At 41.4% G+C, this 20,335-nt stretch overlaps 1 protein-coding gene across 13 annotated transcripts in view; it reads right to left on the bottom strand.

Moving 5' to 3' along the window:
• Positions 1 to 20,335, bottom strand: part of NPAS3 (neuronal PAS domain protein 3) — an 821,658-nt gene that overhangs the window by 14,971 nt on the left and 786,352 nt on the right. For all 13 annotated transcript variants that reach the window (XM_032179491.2, XM_032179492.2, XM_058429730.1 and 10 more), the window contains 2 exons: positions 14,563 to 14,756; positions 10,565 to 10,671 (listed from right to left, as the gene is read on the bottom strand). In XM_032179491.2, coding sequence (XP_032035382.1) covers positions 10,565 to 10,671; positions 14,563 to 14,756 — 301 coding nt within the window. The remainder of the gene's footprint in view (positions 1 to 10,564; positions 10,672 to 14,562; positions 14,757 to 20,335) is intronic.

Raw genomic sequence — 20,335 nt, 5'->3', positions numbered from 1 at the left:
GAGATGAACTGGGAGAGATTTAAATCCTCCTGGTTGAACGGTTTCAGCTTTGCTTAGCTAACAATTAGAATACCATGAGTAAGTGTGTCTTTGGCTATTGAAGTCAAAATATTAATACCACGTACCTCTAACTGTGAAGGAAGCTGCAAATACAGATCAATCAAAAGAAAATTGTAGAGCGCTTACATTTTAGAACATGTGACCTTTTACATCAAACACACGTTTCCCCTGCCCACCCCCCACCCCCACCAAGACTGGATGCTAAGTTTTATCGAATATCTTTTACAAATGTCACCTGGTCTCTTGGTTTGAGCTTAGTGGTTGGCCTATAAGAAATGTACTGCTTAGAATAATTCTTCTCGCTGCAAATCTGATGAACTTTTTGCTGAGGCACACATCCGTGGCCCTGCACACAGTTACCAACAGAGGGATTTCAGTTTTCCTTGGGAAAACTTTGTCCACAGACACAGACTGATGACTGAAAGGACATAAAGGAAGCCAGTGTCTGTGGCAGGAACATAATTCTGGTAGTAAATCAAAACAAATCAGTACAAGTTTGCCTTCAGAAATATGGAGAAAAAAAGAGAACGTGGTCTCTTCCTGTTGGGCTGTTCTACAAAATCAAAGCCAAAGATTCTAAATAGTGAGTTAGTTGTGTCATAAAAAGAAGGAAGCAGTCTAATTCAGTTTGGAGAGGAGATGAAGAACGCATATCAAAAGCGGTCTTTTAGCAAAGTGTCTCACAAAAGGACATTTTAGTGGTTTGCATATGCATTAAAAAGCTGCAAGACATGGTGCATTCAGGTAAGTATAGAATAAATAGGAAATGGTGAGATCATCGGAGATTCCACACTTCACATTCACACAGCCGAACAAAGAGCTTCATTATCGTCATGGTGATAGGAGGACGCATCTGTGGCGCCATTCACCCCCTCCTGGAGGTACCTTCATCAGTGGCCGCGGAGAACGGAGAGCAGGTGCCTTCTGCTAGAAACTCAAAAATTATTTTTGAATTCACTAGAGTGTGTATCTGTGTGTGTAAGTGAGGGGGGTGTGCTAGAATCACACTTTCTACTTAATACCACAGTTGGGTGCTTAGCTGTAGCCACTGGTTCTCTTTCTACATTCACAAAACTGGCAGATGAAACATGAAAAAGAATACTGACTCTTTAATCTCTGCTTCTCCACCTAAGGCCCAAGGCAGGCTGACAGGGAACTTCATTCTGGAAACAGGACTTTCTTTTTCTTTTCTTTTCTTTTTTTTTTTTAATTCTGGATTACTTTTTCTTTGGCTTTTGAAAACTGGGCTATAGGGGAATGAACCTGACATAGACTTAAAACAAGAACAAGTTTCCTTATCTAAAAAGTTACAGTCCTTGATGCTTACAGGAAGGTCATTTTCAAAACCCACAGGAGAAACACAATCATAGCCAGAAACTGCATTAAGTGCTTTATTTACTCGCAAAAGAGACAGTTTTTCATTTAGAACTGCTCATAGGATCAGCCGAGGCTTTGATGCTGTGCAGACTTTTCTATAGATTTTGCAATTAGTGAGCTAGATGTCTTAAATAGCAGGCATCTGGAAATTGGTTTTTAGGTTTTTTTTTTTTTTGTAAATTTATATGCTGAGCAATATGTGGTAGAACTGAAGGATATTTGATACTTATTGTGAGTTATGAGCTTAAGGACCTGTAGATGTTTTGTGAATGAGTATGCATCATCTATGGATTTTCCCCCCAATACGCTAATGACAGGCCCTGCTTGAATTGCTATCTGTGTGATTTACAACCTCAGGGGAGGTTTTTTCCTATACCACTACCAATTGATAGATTTTTATTAACCGTTAATACTGAATCATGCAGAAAACTTTTCATTGATTTAGAATGCGTCAATCTGTTAAGTTTAAAAAATAAATTCCCCTTTTCTTCATGATAATGTACTGAATTGGAGAAGAAGGCTTTTAAACACTGTTAGTGTTCTAGGGCAAGTAGCATCAAAATAATTGTTGGCATGAGGGACATCTGAGATCACAGTATTTTACAAGCTGTTTTCAGTCCAACCAGGGAGTTTCAGTCCCACTCATTCATTCCCTTCTCAACCTAAAATAGTTAAGGATAGAGTATTTTTTTAGGAACTATACCTTCTGTTTTGGGGGGGAATTTGTTATATAAATGAGAAACGGTGAACTCTTCAACATGGAATTAAAATAATGAGGCTAGGAACTGAGGACAATGGTGGATTTATTCATTCAATCCATTTTTTTTTGAGTACCTACTCTGTGCTAGTCACTAGGGGATATCAGAGTGTGCGAAATGTGTCACAGGCCTGTCCTCCTATGTTAGTCTCCATCAGTCTTGATAATTGCATTCCCCTAGTCAGTGATTGGTTTAGGTTTGGAATATGATGAGACACTGGGCAATGAAACTCAAGTGGAAGTCTCTACTGTGAGAGGTTGTTGAAAAAGTTTTATTCACTCTGGAAAGAGGGATTTACCTCTACTTGCCTTTGAATGAGAAACAGATGCTTATCAATCATTCTCACTAATAAGTTTATAACAGTGACAACTGTATGGCACGTGATATGTAGGTTTATGAAAGCGCAAGGGGGTCTGACTTGGGCTGGGTGCATTCTTCACCTCCCTTTAACAATCAAGTGTTATCAAGTACTGAAGCAGTTAATCTGATTAGGGCATAGGCAGAAGTGAAAACAGACAAAAGGGATGATGTGGACCTTATACTCAGATTTATTTTGTCTCTGGTGGACCCTGTGCTTCTGGAGGCAATCATTTTGTTAAGTCCACTAAACATCTTTAAAAAGAAATACATAAGTAGTGAGGCACAGGTTTATAAAAACTAGTGTTTCAGAAAGTCAGAAACATTTCCAGGATCCCAGACAAATTTCATTTGCTCATCTGTTATGTAGATTTTTAGAAATCCAAGTACTTTGTTGTGAAAACATAGATTCTTCCATGTAGCAGTCATTGTTGGTCATCTCTTCAACAGCTATTCTGCCACTTCCTTCTGGATAACAGACATCTGATTTTGGGTTTTATGTTTGATGGCCTCCTCCTAAATCCCAGGAGAATAAACCTTGATTGTTTAAGCCAGATACAGTAATTCTACCCCTTTGCCAGTGAGTGGCTTAGGCTTGGGCACTCGATGACACATGGGACTATGAGACACAAGAGGCTTCTCCCTGCTGCAGAGTGGTGGGGAAGCGCTTCTGGAAGTGTATTCTGTGAGCTCCAAAATGAACACAAAATATCAACTGACCCCTTCCGCACTTTGGACATTGCCCTATGAGGAAATGATGATGGGGATGCTATCTTGATCTTTTGATCCAGTCTTTTGATCATGAAGAGAAAGTTAAGTCATCTTTACTGGGATTTTCTGTTGCTCGTAACCAGGTGCATTCTAGTTGATATGCCCCACCAAAAGTTCTAGGAAGCCAGAGAAGATGTGGGAGTTCATGAAGAGATTTGAATGGCCCGATCTTTAGTTAACCCTGCATGTATGGGAAAACTGTTGTATGTTAGACACATACATGAATTAAATCCTATGCCGCTCATTTAAGTTAAAAAAAGTTTGATGTTTTTTGAGATATGTAAGGTATCATCGAATGTTTTCAGGAAACAATTTAAAAAATAGTTTGTATAAGATTGAGAACAAGATGCCATTATAAGAAGTAATGGAATTGATTTTATTTAGGTTAAAATGGATGACTCAGAAGTATTGATTTTTTTTTTTTTTTTTTTTTTGAGATGGAGTCTCACTCTGTCGCCCAGGCTGGAGTGCAGTGGCGTGATCTTGGCTCACTGCAAGCTCCGCCTCCCGGGTTCACGCCATTCTCTTGCCTCAGCCTCCCGAGTAGCTGGGATTACAGGCGCCTGCCACCATGCCCAGCTAATTTTTGTATTTTTAGTAGAGACGGGGTTTCACTGTGTTGGCCAGGCTGGTCTCGAACTCCTGACCTTGTGATCCACCCGCCTTGACCTCCCAAAGTGCTGGGATTACAAGCATGAGCCACCATGCCCGGCCAGAAGTATTGATTTTTTTGTTCTTCTTCTGATCCTGCCTTATAAGAGCAATGGGTTATTTTTTGTCGAATACAAGGTTTTAAAAAAACGACAATAAAAGCAGCTACTAGGCCGGGCGCAGTGGCTCATGCCTGTAATCCCAGCCCTTTGGGAGGCCCAGGCGAGTGGATCACCTCAGGTCAGGAGTTCGAGACCAGCCTGACCAACATGGAGAAACCCCGTCTCTACTAAAAATAGAAAATTAGCTGGGGATGGTGGCACATGCCTGTAATCCCAGCTACTCGGGAGGCTGAGGCAGGAGAATCGCTTGAACTCAGGAGGCGGAGGTTGCGGTGAGCCGAGATCGTGCCATCGTACTCCAGCCTGGGCAACAAGAGTAAAACTCTGTCTCAAAAAAAAAAAAAAATAAATAAATAAAAATAACAATAAAAAAATAAAAGCAGCTACTAATTGAAATAACAATAAGGAGAAGCATGCGAATCCATGTGAGAATTATATTAAAATTTGTCAGTGAAATCAAAGTTCTGGCTTGCTCTCTGGGGAGACAGGAGAGATCACGCGTTTGTGTTCTGTCTCTCCTACGCTCTTCTAAGCCTGCAACGCCTTAGACCACTCCTCCATCTCTCTTGCCATCCTCTTTCAAAGTCCAGGGAAAATCTGCCTCCCCTGGGGCTTTTTCTCCATCCTCCCCTTAGTTGCTTTCTCCTCTGGGGTTTCTGTGTTTTGTCTGCACATCTTAACAGACCTCATTTCATACTAGCTGTTCAGAATTGGCTGTTTCATGCTGCCTTCTCTATTAGTATGTAAGCTCCTCGAAGGTGGACACCATACCTTAGTAGTTTTTGAAACCTCACCACAATGACACGGGCTTTGCATTAGTAAGTGCTCACAAATGTCAGATAAACTTGAATAGGAAAAAAATGACTGCTCATATTCACTCATACAGTCAAGTACACAGGAAAGTATTCGCCCAAGGGAAAAAAACAGTAAGATCTTTCGCTTACTAGGTTGGATATTACCACTATGTATACTCTGTTAAATTTTTCCCATTGATATTTAAAACTTTACATCTTTGTAAAGAAGTGAGCTTCTTAATCCTATTCTTGTTTCATTTGAATACTGATCGAGTACCCTCAGAGTTATTTCACTACTTACCTTTTGCTACTGTTCTCAGAATTCATCCAATTTGAGAGGAAAAGAAAACCCTTCAGATACTCAGTTTGTATTTACTGTTTACGTCATGTGAAATAGTGCCTTCTAAATACTAGTGTGGTCTGTACTTTTCAAGCTTTCACATGAATATGAGTCAGCTGGGGATCTTGCTAACTGCAGATTCTGATTGGGGAAGGCCTTAAAATGTGCGTCTCTGAGCTCCCAGGGGGTGCTGACACCGCTGCCCCACTGATGCACAGTGTAGTAAGCGCAGCAGGGATGCGCCCCTGGAGCTCAGCTCTCTTGCTGGTCTCTGTCTCTGTGCTTGCCTGCCCATGGACTTGAAAAGCCAAAACAAGCCCTGTCTCCCCGCCGGTACCCCTTCCCCCGCCAAAAAAAAAGTAAGACAAAATAATACAAATTCATTCCTGCATAAAAACCTGCCTTTATCTTGTCTCCTTGTGATGGTTTTTTTGGTTAATGGCCAGGCACACGATGAAGGCTGACTTGGCTTCTGAAGAAAGTCAGACATGGTAGCTTTTACATGCATTTCCTTTCATGGGAATTTTCATGTTCATATGGCAGAAGGGGAACACTTACTTGCTTTGGGAAAAGTCCAGCCAATGACCAGGTTGCAGCTACATCCCTGAAGACCCACCCCTGAAGAAAGGCTGAGCTCAGAAAACAGAAAGAAGTCCCCTGTGCTATCTGCATTTGGCCCACCCATCAAACTTTCCACCTTTTCTCTTTCCTTCCCTTGCAGCTTCCGTTTCTGTGTGCAGTGGCTGCATACCCAAACCAACAATTAAATTCCCCCTTTGTTTGTGTGGCAGATGACAAATGCATGGAGGACATCTTGTGTTGCCTAGGCAGGCAGGGCACTTACTTTGATTGATGCTCGGTTGTGGAAAAAAATGAGCTGGGAAGGAATTACAATGGAGGGCCTGCAGACTGGAAGGGGATATACTAATTAGTCCTGCATTAAGCAGTCTGCTTGCATTTGGCGATGAGACGCCTTCAGGAGGGAAGTGTAGGGGTTATTGATGCAAAACAGCATGGAATGCATTATATCAGGTAGCTGTATATTAGTTTTGTTAGAAAGTATAGAAGTTTGTAATTAAGAAATAAACACTTAAGCTGTTTTTTTTTTTTAACAACTCCCAAGTATATTGGATAGGCCATGCTTTTTAACTGCATGTGATCTCAAAGGCAACCTGAAGTCCTTCTGTCTTTCTGAAATAACTCTTCCAGAGTTTTCTCAGACTGGGGCAGGTGCTGGGAAGGAAAAAACTGCCACCACACCTACAGTCTCGGGCTCCTTTTCTCTGAAATCCCACAGCTCCAGAGCCTTGAGCCTCCCTGGTGGAGCAGAACATCATAAAGAGAAAGGAAGTTTTCCCCTAGGCCACTCTTTAAGGTTTTAGAAAGTTGCTGCTGATTGGATCCACAAAGAACCCTAGGGATATCAAATTCAGCTCCTTCTCTAGACAAAGGGCTGGATTAAATGGGAATAAAGAGCAGCGCAAAGCATGCTTCTCTGTTTGGTTTAGCAATCCATTTTTGGGGGGCTATAGGCAGAAGCAGAGTGGTAGATGGTTGCACTGAAACCTCTCATAATTGAAGAGCCACACAGACACCATAAGTAACTGGAGTGTGTAACTGTGGGAAGGTGTGAGTGATCATCTCCCAAGCCAGTACATCCTGAGCAATGGAGAAGTGGAGGGAGGAAGAGGTGAAGATGCCCCAATAATTACTAATGTGAATGGTTTAAAATTCTAACCTTTAAATGTTGATTTGACCTGAAGAATTGGTGAAGTTGGTTTTAAACAAAAGAAATCACAGAGGTCTTTGGTCACAGTGTGAAAGAAGGGGCCCTAAAACTCCCTAGGCTTTAGAGTTCCAGTGTAGTTTCACTAACCTACCATGTTGGCACCAATAATGTGATTCTTACTGATTCTTTCTGTTGAAATCCAGTGAACTATCAGTCATCTCATGTTAACTTAGTGGAAGAGTAGATGCTCTAAAGTTCTTGGTTCAATTTATCAGAGTTGTAATCCTGGTACAACTGATATTCCTCTTTTTTCTTATTCTAGAGACAAGTACATTTATGGATTTACGGGATACCTAGGCAAGGAAAAAAGATATAAGTGATAAAGATAGTATTTTTAGTTATCAAAGACTATTAAGTCTTTTAAAAAAAATTTTATCAAACTGGGGCATAAGACAGATATTAAAAAATCAGAACTAGTACCAGATGACTACAACCTATCTTTCAGGACAGAACCAGGAATTGTGCCAATAGCTCTAGGAAGAAAAACTAAATAGTTAATGTGGTTTATTTTTTAACCATCCCTTTGTTTTAGAATTCTATCTTATTCCTGACCTGATTCTATGTCGCCATGACCTTCTCCTGCCAAGAAGGCACAGTTGAGGCATCCTTCAGTAATAGCCTAGGGCTTTGTACAAGCAAGATGCTGTGCTGGCTTTTTGCCTTTTCTGCCAGTGTTTACACAACCAAGACTTATTACATGGTCTGTCATTTTGTTACTGGGCTGGCTTTGGTTTGAGAATTAGGTAAACATCAGACATTCCATCACACAATTTTAGACTCAATCTTACTTTATAATGATGTTAATGTTTATTGTACAAAGCGAGATGCATTTGTATATTTTAGCATTTTATTTCAGTCACAGAATGCAAAACCTGACACTGGAATCAGTTTGATTTTTTTGTGTGTGTGTGTGATTGAAGATATTAAGCACTACAAGAACGCTGAAATTTCAATCTGATTAGGATCAAACTTCTTCAGGATCAAAACACTCTTTTTCCTCCCCCTACAGTTTTACTAATTGTGTGCTACTTGACATTGTGGAGTTATTCCACAGCATGATAGCTAAATACATGAAGTGTATTTTACTATGCAGAATTATCAGCTCATTCTATTTGTTTTTCATGTGTTTAAGGTTATTAAAAGAACTCAAAATTAGAAGTCATGTGTATGAGTTAAAAGAATGAACCCAATCATTGTTAGCAGGCTGAATCATGAAGCAATAGCCAGTATGTCAATATCAAGTAATGAAAAAAATCAGAATTTGAAAGCATACCTTCTCTGTTTATTAGTTGGCAAGATACCAGAAAAATTAGGAGAATAGCACAATAGTGAATGGTGGAGTGGTTTATTTTCAGCACTCTCAAATTATTCCGGGTACGGAAAATGAGATAAAAGTAAATCGGAAAGAAAGGCATGAAACATATTTGTTGGAGACCTTTGCTTAATGGGGAGAAATGAACTGCCCTCGCTCACTGTTCCTGAGGAATTGTGTTTCTTCAAGCTGTAAATCAAATCCCAGAGAGATAGCATGATGCATGATATTTTCCAAATAATAATTGAGGAAGACAAAGTTCTTTTTTTTTTTTTTTTGTCAGCATCAGGTTTCTGAATTTGGACCTTAATTAAGATTCCAGAATGAGAAGGCATCTCCCTCTGCACACATGGTCTATGACAGTGTCCTCAAAACAATATATTCATTTGTGAAGTCTGGATCTCTAGCCTGTATCATTCCAAAAATATATCCATGGCTTCTTCCAAAGATCCTGATTTTTTTCTCCATTTTCTCTAAACTCTGAGCAACAAAGAACCTGATGTTTCTTTTCAGGAAACCGCATCATTTTTTTCCCCAATTAATTGAAGAGCCATCTGCTTCTACGATACACAACACCCATTCATTCTCAGCAACAAGTGTGTTCCCTAAATCCCTGGTGTGCAATATCAAGACACACGCTCTGTGTTGGGAGTAGAATCTGCTGTCTTGCAGGCAGGCTCTTTCCAGAGACGTGGCATATACAGATTCTGACACTGAACTTGGTTCCATGTCAGTGTTGCCAACGCAGGGTTAAAAACACAGTACAGGATGTTCATACTTTGAGATGCTGGCTAGCTCAGCATCTCCATGTTTTTGAGTTTGAAATGAAGAAATAATTTCAAAGGGCAGGAAAGATATGAAATAGCTCTCTTTGACCAAGATAAGAAAGGGGAGAGGAGGTAAATAATACAAAGGCCACTTGGCTGGCTTTTTCTGTATAAATGCTTCAACTTTAGGCTGTACCATCTCATTTGTGGCACCTTGCATGTACAGCCATGTGTTGTTGAATGATGGCGATACATTCTAAGAAATGCATGGCTAGGGTATTTCATCATTGTGTGGATACCACAGAGTGCACTTACATAAACCTAGATGGTGTAGCCTACTACACACTTGGGCTATATGGTATAGGCTAATGCTTCTAGACCAAAAGCTGTACAGCATGTTACTCTGCTGAACACTGGTAGGCAACTGGAACACAGTGGTAAGTATTTGTATATCTAAACACAGAAAAGGTACAGTAAAAATGCAGTATTATAATCTCATGGGCCCACCATCATATATATGGTAGGTAGTTGACCAAAACATGGCTAAGTGGCATGGGACTGTATTTAAATTCAGAGGTCCAAACTGGGGTTAGAACCTTCTAGGGACATGGGTAGGGGGTGGGGGAGACTCATCTTCAGGAAGAATCTCCTGACTGGTCATATAAAGGACCTCTGGTCAGAAGAGGGCCACCAGATCAGTGCTTTAGTCAGACCCCTTCCATGGCCAGTGAACAGCTAGGGCAGTTGGATGCGGGGTCCTGCATGATTCTGCTGGTGTGTTGCTGGAGCCAGCCACTTCACTGATGCTCCTGCTTTGTTCACATGCACAGAAGGTCTTTTGGAGTTCAGCCTGTGGCTCAGGGGCTGGGAGCCATATTCAAAGAGCTGAGATAAGTTTCTGTTCCCCAGGAGTTGGGGGATGGAGATACCTACTCTTCTGAATAACTCTCTTTCCAGAAACAGTGCAAACACTGCCTTCGAGAGCTGCTGTGTCCACACAACGTGCTCTGCCTCATCTCCCTGGCTTGCCCCTCACCCCAGTTTTGTGGCTGGTCAAGTAGGCATTTTTATAAGGCTCTGGCTTATTTGAACTTGTCTTCTCCCACGTGTATTTTGAAACTGAGACCACAAATTTCAGAGTGGAAGTTGCTCTCCAGAAAATGAAACGGTCAAGGAAGCACTTAAGACAAAGGTTTCCCCACCACTTTATAGGAGAGACAGCACAAGACACCACAGAATTCTGGGTGAGTGCCTAAAGATCCAGCAATTTCTCTAGGCCTGAGGTCCAACTTTCAATCCAATTCTAACATGCGTTGAAATGATTTATGTCTCACTTTTTCTCACTGCACACTGAGTCATCTGAAATGTACACAGGAAAGATGAAGGGAAAAATCAGCAATGATACCAAACAAGCCTCAGAGAGCTGACACCAGCCGGGGTTATTCCCCCACACAGGAGGTACTTACAGTCCAAGTGACTGTGCCTGATGCCCTCCACGTCTTCAGCATGGATGAAGTGGTAGCATCTCTTCCCTACGATATCTACAGGGGTCAGATCCATATAATCACTAATCCTACAAAGAGAAGAACACAGGCTGGAATTCAGAAAGAAGGAAATATAAAGAAACTGTCAAATAACTTAGAAACAGATCTACTGACACATTTCATTATACTACCGTACCCGTGAGGAGGTGGCACTGTGAGGGAGACCCTTTATACGTAAGATTATTTCTTTAACACATAACAGTCTTTTTTCAAAAGTAGGAAATGTATTAGATCAAGCGATTGTGTTTCAATAATTAGATAGGTTTTTCTCTTTCTTTGGCATTAAGAATGCACATTTAGACAACATAATTTCATGAAATTATTAAGAATCAGTAACAATGCAAGATCCTCATTACAGGCCAAGATAATTCAAGGTTACATAATAAAATAAAAACATGTTATGTTTATACCGAATGATTAGAGACACCTTTCATTTAAACAGATTGGTCTTGGGTATTTCCATGAAAAAGGGCTTCAGCAGCTTCTTGGCACAAAGTCCAAATTGGCATTTCAAGGGATATAATTTAAATGCTGAGACATACAGATGCCTGGGGGTATTATCTTTTTTACTCTTAGTCATTTGGGAGCTCGGCTTTCACTCCTGGCCCTTTTAACTGGTACTTTGTGGTGGATTCCACACAAAAACTTTTAAACCGTTTCAGCAGCTCTTCCAGGCTTGTGCTTGACAGTACGTGTGTGTAAAAGCCTCTGTCACTGACTGTCCAGACGTCGATGTCCTCAGGCAGAGCATGGAAAAATAGAGCCCAAACTGGAAACCACGTCGGGGGAATCTGCCTGGTTTACGCAAACATGTCAAAATGCTTGTTACCCTCTGTATTACCAAGTGCAGATTCCTTTTGGTCAGTCCAAAGTGGAATCCATTTTTTGTTTAATTTATTCTCTTTACTCTTCATGTATTTTTTTTATGACTTACGGCATATGGTCTATTCAAATATGAAGTAAATCTTTAGAAATGACACATTTAAGAAACACACGTGATCATTGTTGGAGAGTTTTCTGGCCCCCAAGGCAGGGAAATAAGAAAGAAAAACAAAAAAAGAAACATAATTAAAATATATTACCCATCGAGTGAATTTCTCAGTGTCTAGCAATTCAAATAATATTTTTAGCCAAACTAGGATTTTTGGTTAAGATAAGATTAATTGTGGAAATAAAAAGGAGGGTTTTCTAAGGATTTCATGGGTTTTAGGTATGACACAGATTAGTTGGTGTTTTCCTAAAACCATTAGCTATCTTCCAAGCACAGTTACACCCCCTTTCTGCAAATGAGGGAACAAGGATGTCATTAAAAGACCCTCCCTCACTGGTGTTTCTGAAATTTGCCAGCTCCTCTGAAAGCATTAGATGTCGGCTTTGCCTGAGGCTGTCCTTGGGAGTGCAGAGAAGAATGGTCTGCAGAGTCAGGGAACAAGCCTTAGTTTCTAGCTAACAATTCCCTAATTAAATAATAAACCCCAGGAAAAAGCCACTCCATTCTTTAGGGAAGGCATTTCTTCAGTTTATTCTTTTCTTGAATTAAATCCTTCAAAAACAATCCAAGCCCTTCTCTATACCAGAGCCTGTTACTGTGGTGAATGTGACTAGCCCAGCAGGCATTTGAGGGTCTCTTAACATATATCTCCAAAGCACCGGACCAGTTGGATGACCTATATCAGGATCAGAATGCTGATGGCATCTTTTACTCTGAGCCTCAGTTTCTTCTTCTGTAAAACAATCCAAAAGGTTGGTGAGGGGATGAATGAATGGAATGAAATTAACATAGCGTAGTGCCTGGCACACAATATGCTTTTCCTCAGATCAAATATGCAATTACCTTTCATCCAGGTATTTTTCATAATTACTATCATCCGCAGATGGGAAATAATGCTGTATTGTATTGGCTAATAAAGGGGACTGTGAAAAGCTTTTTTTTTTAAAGAGGAAGAAAAACGCCAAAAGCAGGTCACAGAAAATGATCTCAATTACTAGAGTGGCACCATGAGGCACTCAGGTCCATGGAGCTTGTCAAAAGAATTAATGAGTTGATCACAGGAATGAAAATTAAGTGATGTTTGGTGATAGGACAATCATTGGAAGTTTGGTAAATAAGACGAGGCCCTGTTCTTTGGAGGGAGAGGTGGCTGGTAGCTCAATCAAGGGAGCTGACGCGTGTTTTCAAAAAAGCAAAGCCATAGTCCATCCTCTGATTTGATGTCTGTCTTCCCTGGTTGGATCTCCTTCTCCAGCATTCTACATTTTTAACTGGAGAAGAAACAGCTTCGTGGGCTGTAACTGGGTTCTTTCATGGGTACACATGCATGAAAAGTCCCCCTCGGAGGTTATTCTTTCCGGTCATTTGCCATTCAGTCTGACTTCTGAAGAAAAAGAAGAGACTCCAGGAGACTCCACAGGATGTAGCTAAGTACATGGGCTTTTGAATCTCTTGGCTGAGGACAAGTCAGTCAGCGTTTCTCTCTTAGCTGAAATTGCCCAAAGGCAATGGAGACAGCAGCAGCACCTGCCTCACAGGACTGTCCTAAAGCTTAAGTGAAATTGTGCAGGGGATGAGCTTTGCACACGCCCCGTGTGTAGTAAGTGATCAGTAAACGCCAGCCATCTTTATTAGGACCTGCCAACTCCAGCGAATCATTCTGGCTAACGCATGTTTCCTGATGTTCTGTGGCCCTTCCAGAATACCTTAGACATACCCACGATGTCATGACCATAAACATTTTAATAAATGCCAACAAAATTTGAAATGCAGATTCAGAGTTTCTTATCAAATAACAGCAACAGGTTCATGAGATCTTCTACCCTATTGAACACTCATAGCTCAGGTGGGTATCTTTTCTCAAGGTGAATTATTTCCTTTGAATCAGGTCCTGGTCAGAAATGATAGGCAGTTTCCAACTTGATCTCAACATCTTCAGCGCTTCCCAGTGGACTGAATGCAGGGGCTATCTTCTTGGTTAGTCTCTGGAGAGGTCAGTTCTCCAAGTCACTTGACCATTCTGATCTTAAGTTTCTCCTCTGAAGGCACTTACAGGGCTCAGTGAACAAGCCTGACAACAGCGCTGCAAAGGCATCCTCCCCAAATTGACGCAGTAATTCTCCCTGTGGCACCCGGGGAAGGATAGTATCGCCAGAGCTTCCTTCCCACACCTGGCACGTGGGTGGCTCCTCTCCACCGCCCTCCCTGCACCCCATGGTTTCCTCTTCCAATCAGTCTGATGATGGGCTGCTGACTTCTAGGCGAAAGGTCTGAAGGGGCAATGTCCCATTTCCTTGTCCCTTGCTTTGCGCTTAATGGGAAAAGTGAACTTTTTAACCAGAGGCTAAAAAGTCCTTTTATACAAGCTTAGTCTTGAGGAAGAACTGCCAACTCATTTATATGATGAGTCATCTTTTTCTTAATTTATAAAAGTGAAATCCTCAGGATGACCAAGTTTTATTTAATAGCTTTGCAAATTTCTTTTTCATCCTTTTTCCTCTGTGGACCTCAGATTCTCATTTGTTCTTTCTGTGCTTAGCGTCTGTGTGAACACTGACCACCATGAGGCTGGGCCCTCGAATTAGGCAGAAGTGGGTCCCGCTGAGGCATCAGGCAATACATTTTACTGCATCGTTTTGCCAATGGCATCTAAGCCCTGCTCTCTCCTTGGGTTCTCAGCCAAAATGGGACTTCTTTATAGCATATGGATGTCTGGGTATCCCGATTCATTTAATTGTTGTCCCTAACGTAAATCAGGGCAGCAACGTAAATTTTAAATAAAAAGCATGTTTGGTGTCAGTCCAAGTGGCCATTAAAAACAAGATCAGGATTTAGAATGAGCCTCACTGGGAGAGTACCATCCTTCAGATGGCTGAAACACAACCCTCACCAATGTGCAACAGGGCAAATGAAAACAAAAGCAAAGTACCTATTTTCACAGTAAATGATATTGAGGTCCATATTTACTCGAGTGACGAACATGTGGCAGTCAATTCTGACTTCATTGATCGTAGGGGGAGGCAAGGCATGCGCAACAACCACGAGACCCATGATTTGGCTGGGGACGGTCCTCCCGTGGGACAGCGACACTCTCAGGCGTAGCCGGCCTGTTATGTGAATCACCTGTAAAAGAACATTAAGTACAGGACACCAGTCAAATTTACATCCCAGATATAACAGCATTTCTTTTGAGAAATGCGAAATTACATCCGGAACAACCAACATTAGCTTGTATCTTCTGTAATCATAATGGCTGTCGGCATGCCCTCAGTGTCCTTGTGGCAAGAGACAAAAAAGAAATAGTATTATTACACTCCAAGCGTTCCTCGAGGCAGCATTCTTATGGTGCTGTTGCTATTTTTTTAAGGACTTTTTTTTTCACATTAAGGGAAAACTCATAACCAAATAAAATGACCAAAAAGTTGAGCACTGAGCTGCAAAAGGAAACATGTGCATTATTAGCCCTTATTAATAGACGACATCTGTCTCTCTCCAGGTCTGTACTTGAGTGGGATTACATGGCCGTCTCCTTTCAGATGTGTGGCTCTGAGCCTTCCTTCATTCAGGGGTTGATATCGCAAAAGGCCAAAGGCTCCAATGAATAGAACACTCAGTGGCAATGACATGAATGGGTTCTTTCAAGGATAGATGTTTCCTGTTAGGCAGCACTGAGTTCCTAGTGGTACAGTGATTTATTGCAGTGCCCTATGGGGTTGATGGTCAGAGGACTTTGGCCCATGATTTGTCCCTGGAGCTTATACTAAGGTAGGGTCAGGAAGACTTGAACCATCTTAGTGGCAGCTCGGAGGTATTTGCCTGGAAATAGGAAGGAAAATATTGGGCTGTAATTTTCAGTTTCTTGGCCAAAATAGTCCGGGCCACCCGGAACCAAGCAAACCTTTGCATATAAACTGCACATAGAAGAGCCATAGTGACAACTTCCTCAAATGGTACTCTGGGGGAAACAAAATCATAAAAGGGTAAAACATAGGAAGGATTTGTGCCACTATGCCTTAGGTTGCAGAAAGAAGGGCTGGGTGGGGGTATGTGCGCACACATGTGCATGTCAACTCTAGCTGTGTTCCCAGGACCCTGCTACAGTGTGGGGAATCCTCCAAAGCCAAGTCATAGAGGTAACTGCCATGATTCACAGTACCATGGAGCTCAGTTTAGTAGCTGAGTGTCTGTATGTGCTTTGCCGCTCCAAATTCATCATGGAGTGCCAAACTAGCTTTTGAGATTCTACTTTTCCTCCTTTGCTATAAGGAACTGGAGTGAGAAGTAGGTCTCGTGCCTCCCAGGAACAGTATGATCTTGCGTCTGCTCTCCTTCCCAGGGGCTCCACTGGCAATTCCTTTTCCATTTTATTTTTGTTTCTTTCAAGTTACTCGGTTTTCCAATAGTGGCCCACACTACTGTCAGTCAGGAAGCAGGATCAAAGCTTACAGGGCTGCCCTTCAGAGTCCTGGCTGTTTTAACTAATACCTCTTCCCTGTCATCCTTCACATTGGCGCCCACAGCTGTGGATCTGGGAGCACCAATAAGGAGGATTATTTAGGTTATTTCAGCAGCAGCTTTTCGACCACCCACATTTGTAAGTTGACTAAATTCATACTTAATGCACCTTTGCTTTAAGCTTTGGTCAGATGAGCTACTTTATGAATATTTGAAAATGTTCCTAGAGGCAAGGATGCTAAAACACCATCACAGACACACATTTTTGCAAGACCTCATTAACTAATAAAGAAATAGCTAAAAGAAATGGGATTAACTTCACAGGAGGGGTGTTAACAGTCCCTGGTCCTCCTCCCAGCTAGGCTTACGTAGATGCTCATTTATCATTATCTGTCTTGTTTTATCAGGAACACTTAGCTTCTTGGAAAAACACAGATCTATAAATGCTCAAGAAAACACACATCCAGAAATGATATGCTAAATAAATCCCCACTCGGTATTCTATTCCAAAGCAATTTAAAGGCGTCTGGGTTGGAAAATGTTTGGGGAAGGCAGACAGGCTACTGGAAGGGAGCTGTCGGCATGTCAGATTGACCTGGCCTCTGATCTCCAGCTTTGCCTGTGGCCATCATGGTATTGAAGGGGGTCAAAGTGCGGTCCAGTAGGAGTCTGGACTCGCAATTTTCTGATTCTGTTACCACGGGCAAGTCACGCAGCCTCTCTGTGTCTCAATTTCCTTTTCTGTGAAACGGAGATAACGGTGACTATAAACTGTAAAGAATTCTACACATTTTATTATTACGTCTCTGTTTGCCTTTAAAAATATCGACCAGTAAGGACAAGGACCAAGTATTAATTTGGTGTTGTTCAAAAGCCGAATTAGTGACTGATTATTTTAAAGGATCATAAAATTTCACATTTGGAAGAAAATTTGGGAGGGTCTTATCTTCGCTCCTTTCCCTTTTTATTTTTAGGTGAAGAAGGAGGCTCTAGAAGGCTCATCCCTGTCCAAAGTCACCTAGCTTGTAAATGGCAAATAGTGCCTGGAACTATGTTTCCATGTCTTGTTTAAGAGTCACTTCAACTTAGTTATACCTGTGTGCATATTCACATTGAATGAAACATTAGAAATATATACCAGATGCCAATTTTTTTTGTTTTTTTTTTTTTGAGATGGAGTCTCGTTCTGTCACCCAGGCTGGAGTGCAGTGGCGTGATCTCGGCTCACTGCAAGCTCCGCCTCCCAGATTCACGCCATTCTCCTGCCTCAGCCTCCCGAGTAGCTGGGACTACAGGCGCCCGCCACCACGCCCGGCTAATTTTTTTGTATTTTTAGTAGAGATGGGGTTTCACCGTGTTAGCCAGTATGGTCTCGATTCCCTGACCTCGTGATCCACCGGCCTCGGCCTCCCAAAGTGCTGGGATTACAAGCGTGAGCCACCGTGCTCAGCCACCAGATGCCAATTAATTAAGTAAACTGTATATGAACTTTTGAAAAGATTTCATTTATAACTAGAAGCTCAAGTTATTCGAAAAATCTTTGAGAAGTAGTATAAACTAAACAGAAAACTAAGAAAATTACCAAAGCAGTAACTAAATAGTTGTCAAGAAATGTCAAAGAACAATCAGAGGGTGTGTTTGTCTGTCTGTGTGTATGTGTGGGTTTGAGGGAGGGTGGAATTGAAGAGAAGAAAGGGATATCTGTTAGATCCCACAATTTTTAGGTTTAAATTAACATTTTTTTCCAAATTCATTTCATAATGCCAACAGAGCTTTTTTTCCCCAGGTGACAGGTTATGTTCAAATTTCAGAAACATGTCGACAGCATGTATCCAAACATGTAGATAGCTGAATTTTTCATTTTATAGTTGCCTTTAAGGCCTGAGATGTACAGAAAAGAATATTGTCAAGATGGCCTGGGTTCAAATCCTAGCTCTGGCACTTAATAGCCGCGCAACTATGATACTAAGACAATTGAAATGACTTGCTTTGTTTCCAGGTTAGTATATCAAAGATTTAAAACCTACTATAAAAAAATAAGTACGCTGCAAAGATTTTTTTTTGTTTTTTGTTTTGAGATGGAGTCTTACTCTGTAGTCCAGGCTGGAGTGCAGTGGTGTGATCTCGGCTCACTGTAACCACCGTCTTCCAGGTTCAAGCAGTTCTGCTGCCTCCGCCTCCCGAGTTGCTGGGATTACAGGCATGCGCCACCATGCACAGCTAATTTTTGTATTTTTGGTAGAGACTGGGTTTTACCACGTTGGCCAGGCTGGTCCTGAACTCCTGACCTCAATTGATATGCCCACCTCGGCCTCCCAAAGTGCTGGGATTACTGTGCCTGGTAGTTCTTTTTTTCCGAATAAAGTTAACAAAAGGTATTTTCCTGGTTCTTTAGTTTCTAAATCACATAATCTATGAGGGACCTTGCTAGGTGCCAGGAAGCTGACCAAGGTAAATCAAATGTAAATCTGTCCTCAAAGAGTTTACAGACTCTAAGGTGGGGGAAGACATCTATAATTACTTCTAATATGGCCATAAGAGGGAGATGATTTATCTGATCAAGAAAGTGGGTTTTGATCCTGGTTATGTGACAGAGTCACTTGTGAAGCTTTGTTAACATGTGAATTCCCAGACTCCATCCCCCAGTGTTCTAATTTGACAGGATTGGGTTAGAGTCCAGCATTTGTTTGTGTTTTAAAGCTTCAGAGGTGATACTAACTACCTGAGAATGTCTGGCAAATGGATTTGGAGTTACACCAGTGGTTCTCAACCATGGCTACACATTGGAATCAACCAGGGAGTCTTGAAAAGTCCCGCTATTCAGGCTGTACCTGAGAGCTGTTAAATCTGGATCTCAGGTGGTGGGGCACTGGCATCAAGATTCATAGACATTTTTAAAGTTTCCCAGGCTGGGCACTGTGGCTCACATCTGTAACCCCAGTGCTTTGGGAGCCTCAGGGAGGAGGATTGCTTGAGCCCAGGAGTTCAAGACCAGCTTGGGCAACATAGGAAAAATTCCCATCTCTACAAAAAATGAAAAAATTAGCTGGGCATATTGGTTCATGTCTTTGGCCCCAGCTACTTGGAGGCTGAGGTGCGAGGATTGCTTGAACCTAGGAGATCGATGCTGCAGTGAGCTGTGATTCCGCTACTGCACGCCAACCTGGATGACAGAGTAAGATCTTGTCAAAAAAAAAAAAAATCCAAGTCTTTCAGGGCTGATTGGAGGGAATGAAAATGTGTGCAAAGTGCCTAGGTATAATGCCTGATGTGTATTATATGCTCAACAAATACTGTTTGATTAATTAACAAGCAGGTTCCATAAGAAAGGTTTGGAATAAGATCTTCAGGAGTTCAGGGTAGGAAGAAAATACTTTCAGCTGAATGGATCCAGGAGCATTTCATATTGGTGTCAGCAGGAGAAAAGACAGAGATGGGGCCAAGATGGCAGTACAACCAATGGAAATTGGCACTGGGACCTGAGGAGAAGAGCTAGTATCATAATTTTTGTGCCTATCCCACAGGATGATGACAATAGACTAAATGGTAAGTGGTAACCAAATGGTAACCAGTGGAGACAAAGATGAGTCCCTGTGAACAGTTTGTACTTGAGCAGCCTGGGAAGATCCTGGAGAAAGTGTTCAGGGGATGGTTGAAAATAAGAGTTAGGCACTTAAGTGATGATAGTTGAAGGTATAGTTCTGGAAGGTTATTTTTTTTTCTTCCTGGAGGTGATAATTAAAACCAAGAAATTCAATAGAATTGCCAACGGAGAAAACATACGTAAGAGTGCCAAAGGCATTTTTACCCACTTTGAGTAGCTGAAGCCTCAGGCCACTTATGTTTTTGTTTTTTGTTATTCTCTAAATTGAGGTCCTCTTGCTCTATAATAATTTTGTTTTAAAAATAGAACTTTTCTGAAAGCTCTTAAGCACCCTTTTTCTCCATCCACAATTCCATTCTAACATAAATGCCAGGCTTGCCATACCACGACCAATCCCAGTGCTAATATATCAAAGAATGGGTATGGTTTCCTTGTAAAGTTAAGTAGGTGAATGTAAAATGATGGTGAATACAAATATATAAGCCTAGATTCTAATATGTCAAGAGCCATGAAACTATAAAAATAATCTACGTTAAAATGAAAGGAATATTGGTGGGGGGTGGGTAAAAATAACATTGTATTGGGAAAGAGAACATCTGTTTTCAGTCCTGGTTCTGGTAACTTTGGCAAGTCTCCTAGCTTG

The sequence above is a fragment of the Hylobates moloch genome, unplaced genomic scaffold, assembly GCF_009828535.3.
Source record: "Hylobates moloch isolate HMO894 unplaced genomic scaffold, HMol_V3 SCAFFOLD_16, whole genome shotgun sequence".
Taxonomy (NCBI): domain Eukaryota; kingdom Metazoa; phylum Chordata; class Mammalia; order Primates; family Hylobatidae; genus Hylobates; species Hylobates moloch.
Note: the sequence above shows the minus strand (reverse complement) of the source record. Positions and strands in the feature narration are given on the sequence as shown.